General features: G+C 40.1%; 1 protein-coding gene across 5 annotated transcripts in view; it reads left to right on the forward strand.

Moving 5' to 3' along the window:
• The first annotated feature begins 1,278 nt into the window (after window positions 1–1,278).
• The window catches only part of NT5C2 (5'-nucleotidase, cytosolic II), a 101,648-nt gene continuing 89,055 nt past the window's right edge, over window positions 1,279–13,871 (forward strand). For 2 of the 5 annotated variants that reach the window (XM_042458939.1, XM_042458937.1), the window contains exon 1: window positions 4,064–4,102. Coding sequence is in view for 1 of the 5 variants with exons in the window: in XM_042458936.1 (XP_042314870.1) it covers window positions 4,101–4,102 (2 nt within the window). In the remaining 4 variants the exon portion in view is untranslated. Of the gene's footprint in view, window positions 1,393–4,052; window positions 4,103–13,871 lie in introns of those variants that run through there. The other 3 variants (XM_042458934.1, XM_042458936.1, XM_042458935.1) reach the window with 3 other exon arrangements.

Consider the following 13,871-nt stretch of genomic DNA (forward strand, 5'->3'; position numbering starts at 1 on the left):
AAGTCTCCAGGGCCCTTCCTTTTGAATCTCCTGTTTGTATAACTCCTCAAGACAGCTTCCTAATAGATGGTGCTTACTTCTTCTTATTTTGGGTGGCCTGGCTGTCTCACCTAGTTGCTTTTTTAAATATGTCAAGCAAAGGCCTAGTCCAAGCAAACTGGTAGGCAGCCACCCCAGACCATGCACTCCAAAACGTACTGTGTCTACAGTTTTTAATGTGTTTTTCGGGCTACGTGACCGTGTTCTGGAAGAGTTTATTCCTTACGTTTTGCCAGCAAATGTCAGGAATAAACTCTTCCAGAACATGGCCACATAGTCCCAAAAAAACCCACAAAAAACTACAGTATGGATACCAGCTGTGAAAGTCTTTGGCTTCATGTTGTGTCTACAGTCGCCCCTCCGTTTTCGCAGGGGATCCGTTCCACCATGTTACATATTAATTCATAACTGTTTTAACTGTTAAAATTGTTTGTTTTTATGTTTTAGGTTTATACATTTGAATGTTGTACTGTTTTAAACTGTTGTTTTTAAATTTGCTGTTAGCCAAATGGAGTCCCTATGTTGGGAGAAAGGCAGGATATGAGAAAATAAAATAACTATTATTATGATGATGATGCCACGACTTCTTTTCACCCACTTAGGTCCAAAACACACTGCCAAAACAATCCAGTTTGAGACCGCTTTAACTGCCCTGGCTCCTTGCTAGGGAAATTTGGGAACTGTAGTTTTGTGAAACATTTAGACTTCTGTCTGGGACCACAACAAACTACAATTCCCAGGATTCCCTAGCACTGAGCCAGGGCAGTTAAAGCGGTCTCAAACTGGATTATTTCTGCAGTATGTTTTGGACTTTAGTCTTCAAAGTGCTACAAATCCCCCTTGCACAGCCACAAAGGTCCAACACCACATTTTTATTATTATTATTAACCTTTATTTATAAAGCGCTGTAAATTTACACAGCGCTGTAAATACAGTCTTTTTAATTAGACGGTTCCCTGACAATTTGAGACTGCTTTAACTGCCCTGGCTCGATGCTAGGGAATCCTGGGAACTGTAGTTTTGTGAGACATTGAGCCTTCTCTGTCAGAGAGAGAGAGAGAGAGAGAGAGAGAGAGAGAGGGCTCTGGCGCCACAACAAACTACAATTCCCATGATTCCCTAGCAGCGATGCAGGGCAGTTAAAATGGTCTCAGACTGCAGTGTGTTTTGGTTGGGCCCTAATAGCTGGGTTTGCGTCTTCGCCTCAGGGAAGCACCTTCTCTTCGCTCCCTAAAATGGCGGAGGGGGAGGCGCTGTGTTGCGCATGCGTGGCGCGCGTATATGTGTGTCTGGCGCTGCGGCAGCCCAGTTGGACGGTTTCTTTGGAGGCGGCAGCGCGAGGGCAGCGGAGAGGTGAGTGAGTGAGTGGGGGCCAGAGGAGGCCGGCGAGGGGACGCTTAACGGCCGTGTCTCTGCGACTCGCGCATGCGCATTTGGTGCAGGGGGGGGTGAGGGGGGGGCGCCTACTGAGGAGGAAAGAGACTAAATAATGGAAGTGGAGCTGACTGACAGGAAGTCAGTGGGAGCTCTAAAACACACTGCAGGGATAATCCAGTTGGGAACCGTTTTAACTGTCCTGGTGGCTCATGGCTATGGAATTCTGGGAGTTGGAGTTTGTTGTGGGGCCTCGGGCCCCACAACAAACTCCAACTCCCAAAATTCCATAGCCTTGAGCCACCAGGGCAGTTAAAACGGTTCCAAACCGGGTTATCTCTCCAGTGTGGATGCAGCCCTAGTTTCCAAAGTCCAAAGCTCAAACCATTGCCCCCATCTCTGCCTTTAGCCTGAGTTAAATAATAAACAAGCAAACAAACAAATAAGTGCCTCTCTCCCCAAAAAGAGACAATACTTGAATTAAAAAAGGATTTTCTTGCACACATTGGACCCACCCCTCCTTTCAAAATTGGTACTAGGGTCTTCGCCAACACCTCCATAGCTCAGCATTAATAATAATCATAGTAATAATAATAATGTTTATTTATATTTCCCGCCTCCGAAGATTGAGGCATTATTACGACAATAAAGTAATACAAGATGATGCAAATACTAATACAATCAATGAAACACTAATATAGAATTTATCAATTCCTATCAGCTCTCTAAAATCAATTTGTCAGTGATCATAGTCAAGAGTGGAATATTGTCATATTAACTTCATCCTTTTTTTAAATGTAGCTGGATTATATTTATAACTCCATCCAGTTTCAGGTTAATGGTACAACACTGCAGATCTTTTAATTCAATAATAATAATATAATTATATGCCACCTCTCCTGCAGGATTCAGGCGGCTTACAATATCAATAAAATACAATGTACAACATATATTAAAACACATTCTATTACTTCCCTCTCCCCCTAACTGTACTATAGTAAAATGTCATAAACTGTTAAAACAGTTACTGTATAATCAAATAAAAATATTTATTTATATCCCATCTTTCCCTTTCGAGGATCTAGGCGGGTAATAACAGTCCAATATAACAATTTAAAAACAGTTAAGAGTTCAGATTTAATTAATTTTTCCCCCACTTGGGAAAAGTTGCTTTGCTGAGGGAGAATATTCTGCATGTATGAAGCCAAGGTTTTCCTTAGTGATTGATAGGAGAAATAACTTGCCTTCAGAGGGCAGATGTTGAGATGAGAATTGATCCTGGCAATCATAATTTCAGTTCCAGTTGAAGTGATCTGATTTGGGGGGGTATTCTTCCCTTAGATCAGTGGTCCCCAAACTGGGCTCTTTAAGGGGTTTCGGACTTCAGATCCCAGAATCCCAGACATTTGGCCGATAAGGCTGAGGCTTCTGGGAGCTGAAGTCCAAAATCTCTTGAAGGGCACAGTTTGGGGACCGCTGCTCTAGATTTTACAAGTACTGGCCCAAGCCATCTTTCTACATGAAAAGGACCCTAATTACAGTGATGTATTCAAATCTTTCACTCCAAGGTCCAAAACCCATTGCAGAAATAATCCAGTTAACTGCCCTGGCTCAGTGCTAGGAAATTCTGGGAACTGTAGTTTTGTGAGACCTTTAGTCTTCTCTGTCAGAGAACTCTGGGACTACAATAAACTACAATTCCTAGGATTCCCTAGCACTGAGCCAGGGCAGTCAAACTGGATTATGTCTGCAATGTGTTTTGGATCCAAGTCTCCATCTTCAAGTCTCAAGTCCTTGCAAGATACTTTCAAGTCGAGTCTTAAGTCTGGGAACCAACTTTAATTTTTAAAAAAGCTGCAGGTGGTGGGTGCAAATGTGGGTGTGGTGGAGTTTCAATAACTAGAAAATAAGATGTGCACAAAGTTAGGCAGAAAAAAATTAAACGAGCACAAGCAATTTATCAAGATTGCATTTTAGAAAAACGAGGTCTGCTTACTGAGCAGCCTGTCCCTGCTGCCCGTCGGAGGAGCTTTCTAAAGCTTTTCCTGGGAGCAGCAGCTGAGGCCTGATCCCATAGTGTGGGATGGTGGAATAACTTTCTCGAAAGGGAATAGCAAACATGTTAGGCAATGAGCTTGAGGTGGAAGAATCCTTCTAAAGCTTTTCAAAAGCTTTACAAGCCTCCTCCAATGTGCAGCACAGTCGACCTCAAGCCCATTGCTTAACACATTTGCTGCTTCTGGATGAATTTAGGCCAAAAGTCGGTCACTAAAAATATGAGTCACAAATCGAATCAAGTGTGACATTTATTGCCAAGTCAAGTCATTGAAGCAACTTGAGTCTGATTTGAGTCAAAGTTAACTGACTTGAGTCTACATCACTGCCTAATTGACATTCCTATGCTTCGAACACTTTTAAAAAAGCTTTGCAATACTGTTGGGACACACACACATACATAGAGGGAGTGCTTTGGCTGTCAATGTTTTGCAAAACTACCAACATAAAAATACGCAAACTCAAGTCAGCTAAGAATTCAAAGATACAGCCACATTTGTTCCTAGCTTTCCACCCCAGCAAATGCATCTGAGGAAGTAGACTTAAATCTAGGAAAGCTCATGCTGCCAACTTCTTTCTTTCAGTCAGTCTCAAAGGTGCTACAAGAGCTCTCTACGTATCAAGTCAGCTAAATGTAAGATCTCTATTAACTTGACTGTTTTATTTTAGATCATGTTTTTAGCAGTGGTGTTAGATTTCATATTAGAGGGGTGTGTGTGTGGGTTTTTTTTTCCAAGTTGCCTGTCGATGACCACATGAATTTCATAGTTTTTTTTATGCACATAATCCTTAGAAGTGGTTTGCCAATTCCTTCCTCTGAAATGTAATCTACAGCACCTGATATTCATTGGCAGTCTCCCATCCCATATAGGTTCTGTTAAAAATCCAGTAGCAATAGCCCTAGCTCTAAGGTTGACCAATGTTTTGGAATGATGACTGGCATTTCTTCATTCTCACTTGCATCATTATACAACCATGAAACCTAGTGGAGAAAGAGGGTTGTGTTTAGAGTGAGGCAATTGTTTGGCAATATGTCAGGTACTTCAGCTAACCCTTCTACAGGAATTGGGCTGATGTTTTTTCACTATTTAAACTTAGATGGCTTTGGCAATGGATTATGCACTAGATAACTTACAGCAGAGACATAGCTGCCAAGCTGGGGTGCGGGGGAAGTGTAGGCACATGTGTTTTTCTTTCCTTAATTTTTTAAAAAATATCTGTAGTTGCAGTTCTGTTGCAACATGAAACAATTTTGCTCTGTTTATTGGCCAACTGACTAAATGTATTTCATCTGTATTTGCAGTATTAACAGAAGTTCTTAGAACTGCAAATAATTAAACTTCTCATGTACAAGCGTTTGAACTTTGGACATACCAAGAATGACATCTGGCCTTTCAGTTTTTATTTATATTCAGACAATGGTGTCTAAATGTTAGCAGTAAAAAGTACTCCTCCTCCCCCTCTTCTCCACTCTTCCTCCTTCTGTTCCCCATCTCCTTCACCTTTCTCCTCCTCTTATCCCCCTCAGTTGCCCTCCCACTGCTTGTCCTCCTTTTCCTTTCTCCTCCTCCTCCTCCTCTTCCTCTATGTTCTTCCTCCTCATCCCTGCCTCTTCCTCTGCTGCCCCCCACGGGCTTGCCATCCACAGCTGCTCAGATCCGCAGATGGCAAGTCTGCGGATATGGAGGATGGACTGTACTTCATGGAGCAACATGTAAATAAAGCAAAACTCCTTGAACAAATCTGGCCAAGAAAACCCCAATATAGTTTCACCTTAGGGTCGCCATAAATCAGAAACAACACAACAGTTGCAAAGAAGACTAGTGCATTATCCCCAATGGGATAAAGGCGCATTTAATTTTCAAAATGGGTATTATTGCATTCACCCATGGCTGGGTGAATGCAGCTCACATACAGCCCTGATGCCAGCCGGGCATATCCTGTATCTTTTTAAAAATGGAATTTTCCTGTTTTTGAAAAGGCTCAGGATAAACCTGACTGGCCTCCAGGCTGCATATGGGTTACATTTGCCCCGCCACGGGTAAATGTAATAACAACCATTTTGAAAACTAAATGCATCTTTATCCTGTCAGGGATAAGGCACTTTAAAGCCAATGCGCTAAACTCCAAAGTCATGGTATCCATGAGATTGCAGTTATCTTTTTGTGATACTACTAGAAAGAAAATAGGACGTGCTTCTCCCATCTCCCAGTCTGGGCTTACAGTATTGATAGTTTTAAGTGCAATATAATTTTATATATGGAATTTCAAGGATCTGTTTATCATTCTTCGGATCTAGAAGGAATGTGAATTATGTGTTAGAGACCACTGCTACAGGACCAGGACTTCTCAAGACTTGTAGCATTTGTGGCAGATTCAAAAGTTCTATTAATCTCTGGGTGTGTGTATAGGCAGAAGGGAAGATAGTCTTCTCTTCTCAACTCTGTTCTCTATGCTTATAATGAGAGTGCTTCTGTTGCAATCCCTCACTTTGTGAATTATATAAATCCCTTTGAATCATGGAATTATGAAAGTGAATGTACCTTATTCACTATGCACTAATATAATTAAAGCTTGCTCTGTTCAGAAATCAGGCTTTGTGCTGGAATCTTTTGATAAATAGAAAACTCAACTTGAAATAATTCCGTCTCTGGTTTTAGAATGTTATATAATGTGAAAACAGACATTGTATTCGGGTATACTAGCAGAAATGGTCTCATAATTTACAGTAAGTAAAATGCGGGCCTAATACCCTAAAAGCACCAAATCCCATCTGATCTTGGAAATTAAGCAGGGTTAGGCCTGCTTAATGGGAAACCACCATTGAAAATGCTATAGGCTGAATTTCAGAAGAAGGAACTGGGGAAATCACCTCATGAGTATTCATTGCCTAAGAAAATCTGAAATTCATGAGGTCATAGGTTGACAGGTGATTTGAAGGCACGTAGTCGAGGGCAGTTAACAACAACAAAACATACAAGTGAGTGGCAACGCGTCCATTTTGTAACGATGAAGCTAAAGAATTTATTCAGGAACCATCAAGAATGCGCATAGTACTGGTCTTTCCTGTCCAGTTATTCTTTCCTGCAAAATCTTACTTATCATAAGAATAACCATGGAAGCTTCATTTTGGGCTATTTTGGGCTTGCTTTTGTGATATGTTTACATTATGTCTAGTAATTGTTGGTCTTCTGATATAAATTGTTTAATTTTTTTTAAAAGCAGATTTGAATTAGTTACTACAAGAAGCAGTAATACGTCAAAAACATTTTAAAAAAATCTGTCGAAGCAATACCTGTCCTTGTGCTAAAGAAACTAGGTTAAACAAAATTGCTTCTGTTGATGGAACTTCATAGCCTGAACATTAATACACATCAAAAAGTGATAAGTCAAGGAATTCATACTATCAATAGAACTCTTTAACATCCGGATGACTGATAATAAATTGCAAACTCATGCATGTCTTCTCTTTCTCTTGAAAGTTCTGAGTTTGCAGTTTAGCCTGACCACATAGTTTATTGTGATATCTAAACTGATGAACTTGACATTAGTACAGTACTTGACATCTAAAACCTAGCCAGAATTGGAAACCATTGTTTGAAATGGGTTTCCAGTTCTTGTTTGGAGGGATAGCTGAAAGTTTGCTGATGTAATAGCAAACTGCATGAGTACAGCTAAGCTGTTGTCTGAAGTGAAGCTGTGTGCAAGGGATGGGTTGGGGTAGGGAGGGAAAAGCACATATTTATTATGTTTCTGATTCAAATCATCATTTGGAGGAATATGTGAACAAAACTAAGTTTGTAGCTATTGTTCAGGCATGAGAAACTTTTTTTCCTCTTGGGGGCCACAACAGTATGTCAAGGTACTGCAGTTTGTTGGTGGATGGGATTGGCCCACCCAAATGAGTAACATCAACCCTTCTCTTTTCCTACTAGCCCCTCTCTTTCTCTCTCTTGTATTTCTGTTTTTCTTTTCTTTCTGCTCAGCAAGCTGATGGGCGAGGGCAGATCAATATTGCCAGAGGTTTAAATTTATCACTAGTAGAAGATTTTCAAATCAGTTTCAGATTCTTTACTGGAAGTATGAAGTTATGAAAGTTGGAGGCCTTCCCTACTCCTTATTTTCTCTGTTTTAGATTTCCCTTACCTTTTCTTCTGGAGTCCCCCCCCCCCCCCCATTGCATTAAATTAGACTGATAATTCTATCCACGTTTTGGGCTGTAATTTCCCTACCCAAGAAATTTACACAGCATGAAAATGGGTACATCTTTAGATTAAATTGATAACTACTGTAAATATTCATTTCAGTTTCATAGTATCAGTAAGAATAATTATCTTGATTGTGTCACTCTTTCAAAATATTGCCACTAGTTGTCAATGTACTTTCATACCTAATGGGACAGGCAAGTTGTTTTACTGCTGGGTCAAATCTGTTCACATCTGATATAGATTGATAGTGACCAGAGTACAATACACTAATTACCAGTAATTTCAACACAAGATACTATTGCCACCAAGTACAGGGGACCCTCTGTGGATTGGAGCCTCTGCAGCCTGCCATATCCCATATTATTCAGTGGTGATGTGTGCTTATGGATGCACACACATTGCCACCCTTGGAATAATATGGCGCTTGAGTCTCTGCCTTTTCCCCATCCATAGCCCTGCAGTTGAACTCCTGTGGATGGGAAAGGTCCACTGTATTCTAACTTCCCATTTACAAACAGCTGAAACACTGTTTAGTACATAATAACATTATCATCTATATAGAAATGTTTTGACAAGTAAAAAGAAGAGGCCTCTTGGTGGAACAGGAGTGCTTTAACTTTTTCAATTTCCTAATTGTCTAGAATGAATTTATGTAGATCCTCCAGGGTCATTATTTTTGTTTTTTTATGTTCAGCAATAGATATGCCTTTACACTTTCTTCTTTTACTTTACTTAGTAATTATTCCAAGTCTGCAATGTTTTCTGCTAGTAGTATGGTGTCATCTGCATATCTTAGACTGTTGATATTCCTTCCTCCTTCTTCTGAGCCTAACCCTGCTCCTTTGTATGATATTTTCTGCGCACAAGTTAAACAGGTAGGGTGATAGAATGACCCCTTTGCCAATTGGGAACCATTCTGTTTCTCCATATTCTGTTCCAACAGTAGCCTCTTGCCCTAAGTACAGATTTCTCATTAGGACTATCAAATGTAGCCGAACTCCCATGTCTTTAAGAGCACTCCGTAGCTTTTTGTGATCTAAATAGTCAAAGGCTTTGCTGTAGTCTATAAAGCATATGCTGATTTTCTTCTGGAATGTTGCACTCCATGTTTGCAATGTGATACAAAATGATTGGAATCTATACTGCAGAACTGTGAGTCTAATTTTGGTTGCATGGGATATTAGTGCTATAGTCCTATAGTTGTTGCAGTCTTTTGTGTTTCCTTTTTGTGGATTGGGATGTATATTGATTGTTTCAAGTCTATTGGCCACCATTTTGTTTTCCATATTTGTTGGCATACTCTAGTTATTACTAGAGTTGATTCTGCCTTTATGGACTGTAGCAAATTCTATTGGTATATCATCTGTTCCAGGTGATTTATTCTTCCCAATATCCTTTACTGCACCTTCCATCTTGCCTTCAAGGATTTGGAGTTCACGTTGATATGGTTCTATAAGACAATAGGAATGAGAAAATTAAAGAGTATGATAGGATGGAAAGTATATATAAAGTATAGCTTACCTGCATCAAATTAACAATAATGTTTGATGACTGAGTGTATCATGGGGAGCTGAAAACATCAACAAAGAATTTTGGGATGGATTTGTTTGAGATTTATGTGTTTGCTGAGTCCCTTTCTGAACTTACTGAATCATTGCTGTGTGTGGGAGGCCTTGTTTATTTTACATGTACTTTGTAGCTAAAGAGAATGTTTTGGTTTTAAAGTACGGTCTATTTTTGGTAAAATGGCTTAAAACAAAAATGAAATGATTTGGGTAAAATGCTCTTGAGTGTGTTTAGAATATTTGAGAACAAAAACTTACTGTGTTCACTGTATGTTTATTAAGCAGTTTTCACTACACAGTGGGCCCTTGGTATTTGCTGGGTTTTGGTTCCAGGACCCCCTGTGGATACCAAAATCCATGGATGCTCAAGTCTCATTATATATAATGGCATAGTATAATCATATCCCTCATATAAAATTCATAAATTAAGGTTTGATTTTTGGTTTTTTAAAAATAGATATTTTCAAGCTGTAGATGCAGAATCTGTGGATTCATAATCCGTGGATATGGAGGGCTAATTGTACTTGTTACAGCACAGTCAGGCTAGAAAGGAAGGCCAACAAGCCAAGAAGAATGATTTCTTCTGCATGCTATCCAAGTAATGCCTGCTTTTCACTGTTAAATAAAATAGAAATATAATGGCTATTGTGGGCCAACACCATAATATCTAGATATCTTTTTTTCTACAGTAGTCCTAGGTAGATTTAATGAAGTAGGATCTTGTAGTTGCAGTTTATAAGAATAGCTGCAGGCCAGTAGGTAGTGCTTTTAAAATGGTAGATCTGGGCTGCAATGAGCCTGGGCCTCCATACTCAGAGATAAAACACAGGCTGCACCAGTACATCAGAGGGAACCTAGGAAGTGATGTCATGTCATTTCTGGTTCCCATTTCATCCAGTTTACAGCCATTTTAAAGATGTGGGGGTGGGGCTGTAACGGAGGAAAAGAGATAAACTGACATATTTGCAAGCTGTTTGGACATGTTTTAGATTTTATTCAGGCCAAAAATTTCCACCTCCTCCTTTAAAAATATTTTTGAATGAGCTTTCTGTTTGAGACCAGGTATTTCAAGTGCCACAAAAGTGGATCTTTTTCTGTACTATGCTGTTATAACTGTGCATGCATTAATGGTGACCTCAGGAGGAGAAAGGCTGTGGGTGTAGCAGCCATGTGGGAAGTGAGGTATTGGAAACTTAGGCTGGCAGATTTCATTTACCTTGACACCACTGCGTGATTCTGGGAAAGCAGTACAACAACAGGCAAAGTGCACCAGTAGGATCTTAACCTTGTTATTGGGTGTGAGCTAAGAAAGAAAATATACTCTGCCCTCTATGGGTGTGGTGCAGTGCTTAATTATTTGTAGAATACAGTTCCCAAGAGGTTAAACAAATGTTAATAATGCAGTTAGCGTTGCATTTAGTGCTAGGAGTTAGAGAGATAGTATATACTAGAATGTTACACTTTTCAATTCTGGATGTGTTTACAATGTGTATAATGTTTCTTTGTGTAGTAAAACCTTGTTCTTTTAGTTCTGCAAGCTTGTTCAGAAGGAACTAGAGAAAGCAGGATCATCACTCATCTTTTGTTTCTGTTACCTAATCTGTCAGCTGGTTAGGCCAAAGTATTGAAAACATACCTCATGATAATGTGCAAAACAACAACAACCGGCTTTATATTTTAAAAAGAAGAGAGAATCGTCTGGCATTCTCTCCCTTCTCCCATGTTTTGTTCTCACATTTCTGTGGAAAATACTCAAAATAAGAATATTTAGTGAAAGGTACATTTTAAAAACTTTTATAAGTTTTTAAATAAAATATTTAACAATTCTGTATTTGCTGTGTCCCATTTTAAAAATTTGTACAAAATCACATATGCTATTTAACATTTATATGAAACCTCTGGAAGAGGTGGTTCAGAATTTTGGGATCAGGTGTCACCGGTATACTGAACATATACATCTCTTTTACATCTATTCACTTACTGTATATATTCGTGTATAAGTCGAAAAAAATTGCAAACATTTTGACCCCAAAAACCTGGGTCTATTTATATATGGATCAATATGGTAACTTCCCCAACCTGGATGTCTCCTGAAGGAACATCTGGGCTGCGGAGGAGGTGGAGGCAGGGCAAGTGCTTGCCCCTTAAGCCTTGTCTCCAGCCTGGCTGCCCTTCGGAGGACAGACAGGGTGGGGAAAAAGAGGCAGAGCAAGACACTGAAGCCTTGTCCCCATCCTGGCTGTCTCCCAAGGGGACAGCTGGGCTATGGAGGGGGAAGAAGTGTGGGCGCTCACCCCTCAAGCTTCCTCCCCATCCCAGCAGTCTGCTGAAGGAACAGCTGGGCTGTGGAGGGAGAGGAAGGGTGCTGAGATCCTATGCCTTGCCCTCAATTTACTCACATGTCATATCAAAATCCCTAAATTTGGTCCCCAAACCTGCCTTCAGCTTATACATGTGGTCAACTTATTGTCGAGTACAGTATATACGGTAATTCCAAGGAAGCTGTTCTTGTGCTAAACCAGTGCCTGGCAGCTGTAATAGACTGAGTGTGGGCAAACAAATTGAATCTTAAGCCAGACCAGGCAGAGGTGCTCCTGGTGAGTTGACTGACCAATCTGGGAATAGGGATTCAGCCTGTTAGATGGGTTTACACTTCCCTTGAAAACATAGGTATGCAGTTTGGGGGTACTCCTTGATTTAGCTCTGAGCCTGGAGGCCCAGGTTTCAGCAGTGACCAGAGTTGCTTTTGCACAGCTAGTGTGCCAACTGCATCTGTTCCTGTAGAGTCGAATCTGGCCACAGTGGTACATGTCTTGGATTTGGATTACTGTAATGCACTCTGTGTGGGGCTGCCTTTGAAAAATGCTCAGAAACTAGTTGGCTCAAAGAGTTGTAGCCGTGTTGTTAACTGGGACTGGCTACAGGGAGCACACAACTCCCTTGTTGCAACAACTCTACTGGTTGCCGGTCCATTTCAGAGCACAATTGAGAGGGCAGGTTTTTACCTATGAAGTCCTATATGGCTTGGATCCAGGTTATTTGAAGGACTGTATCTCTCTGTATTAGCCCTGGTGAGATCTCTAAGATTATCTGGAGAGGCTCTTCTCTCTGCTCCATCACCTCAGGTTTCTTTGGTGGGAACAAGGGAGACAGCTTTCTCAGTGTCTCCTCCCAGACTTTCGAACTCCCCACCATTCAGAAGGTCAGGATGGCTTCTATATTTATCTGAAGCTATTTAGAGGTGCTTGGGTCTTTAAAATAGTTTTTTGTAATTTAAGAAAGAGGCCATACATTTCAGTTGCTCATAGTTCAGAATTTTAACTGGCTAGCTGCCTATACTGTTACATTCTTAATTCTACTGACTTAGGAAAGAATGCCAGAGTCTAGCCCAGCTTATTTTTAGCTTGTGTCTTTGGCATCATTTGAAACAAAGTCTGGCATATTTAAAGCAAACAGAATAATGAAAAAATAGGGAAACAATGCAGTCTTGGTTTCTACAAGGCTCTTAGCTCCTTTTCACAGCTTTAATGCAGTATATTCAGTCATTAGCACATTTAGTCATGTAATTTTATATGAAAAAACTGAAAGTGGCAAAATGGTTTAGAATGAATGTATAGCAGAAGGTTGGATTGACTTTATTTACTGAACTAAATTTTTAGTATGAGGCTATGAAAATTTTAGTTGGAGATATAATCCACTTTTATCACTGGAATAAAACCTCTGTACTTACCAGTCCTATTTGGGTGTTTCTATGTTTAAAATGTGCAGCTGTATTTGAAATACCACCTTAGTGCTTTCTAGATACTGTGAGGATTTTTATGGTTATTAAACCTTACTTTATGCTTTCATTTCTATAATTTAGGCTACTGCATAACACAGTAATAGGTCTTAGGTCCAGTTAAGACATTTATTGAGCTGAAGATACTTTCCTGTAGTGGAGTAAACAGGAGCAAATGTGCCACAAATACCCATATTATACATATTTTTACAACTCAGAAAGTGGGAGAGAATATAATTCAGAATCCTTGCTTTTGACTTTTCTTTGTGTGTTAAAATGTCTTGTCTTAAATTTGGTGTGGAGTTCCTACACACCTGTCACTTTATCAGGAAAAGTAGGAGATTTGATCTAAATAAATTATGCTAGTCTGGATGCAACTATGCATCTAGGGAGTTGGAGCTCTTTGAGGGGCATTTATGAAATGGAAGTAACTCATAAAACATATTGCTTCATCCCCATGGACTCATGTATACTCTTCACTTTTTTTCTGACTGAATGTTGCATTGGCCAAAAAAAAAAAAAGGGGGGGGGGGGGTAAAGAATGATGCTTCCAGTCCTCTAATGCACTCTGATTCTGCTGACTGGAGTTAGCCTGAGAAAGAAAAGGCCAGTTCACACATGCCTAAGAACTCTTGAAGTCTCCTCTATGTGTGTGTGTGTGTGTGTGTGACAAAAGGACCAAACACATGTTTAATTCAGAAACTGATAGGATTTGCAGCTTGGTCTGATTTCGTTATTCAGATAAAAGGGAGCAAGATGAGACACATTCATTTGTCAGGAAAGGTTATTCATAAAAGAGGCTCATCCAAGGGATTGCCTGCACAAGCCAAATGGCCAGGTTCTCCCCCCCCC

The sequence above is a fragment of the Sceloporus undulatus genome, chromosome 3 (assembly GCF_019175285.1).
Source record: "Sceloporus undulatus isolate JIND9_A2432 ecotype Alabama chromosome 3, SceUnd_v1.1, whole genome shotgun sequence".
Taxonomy (NCBI): Eukaryota; Metazoa; Chordata; class Lepidosauria; order Squamata; family Phrynosomatidae; genus Sceloporus; species Sceloporus undulatus.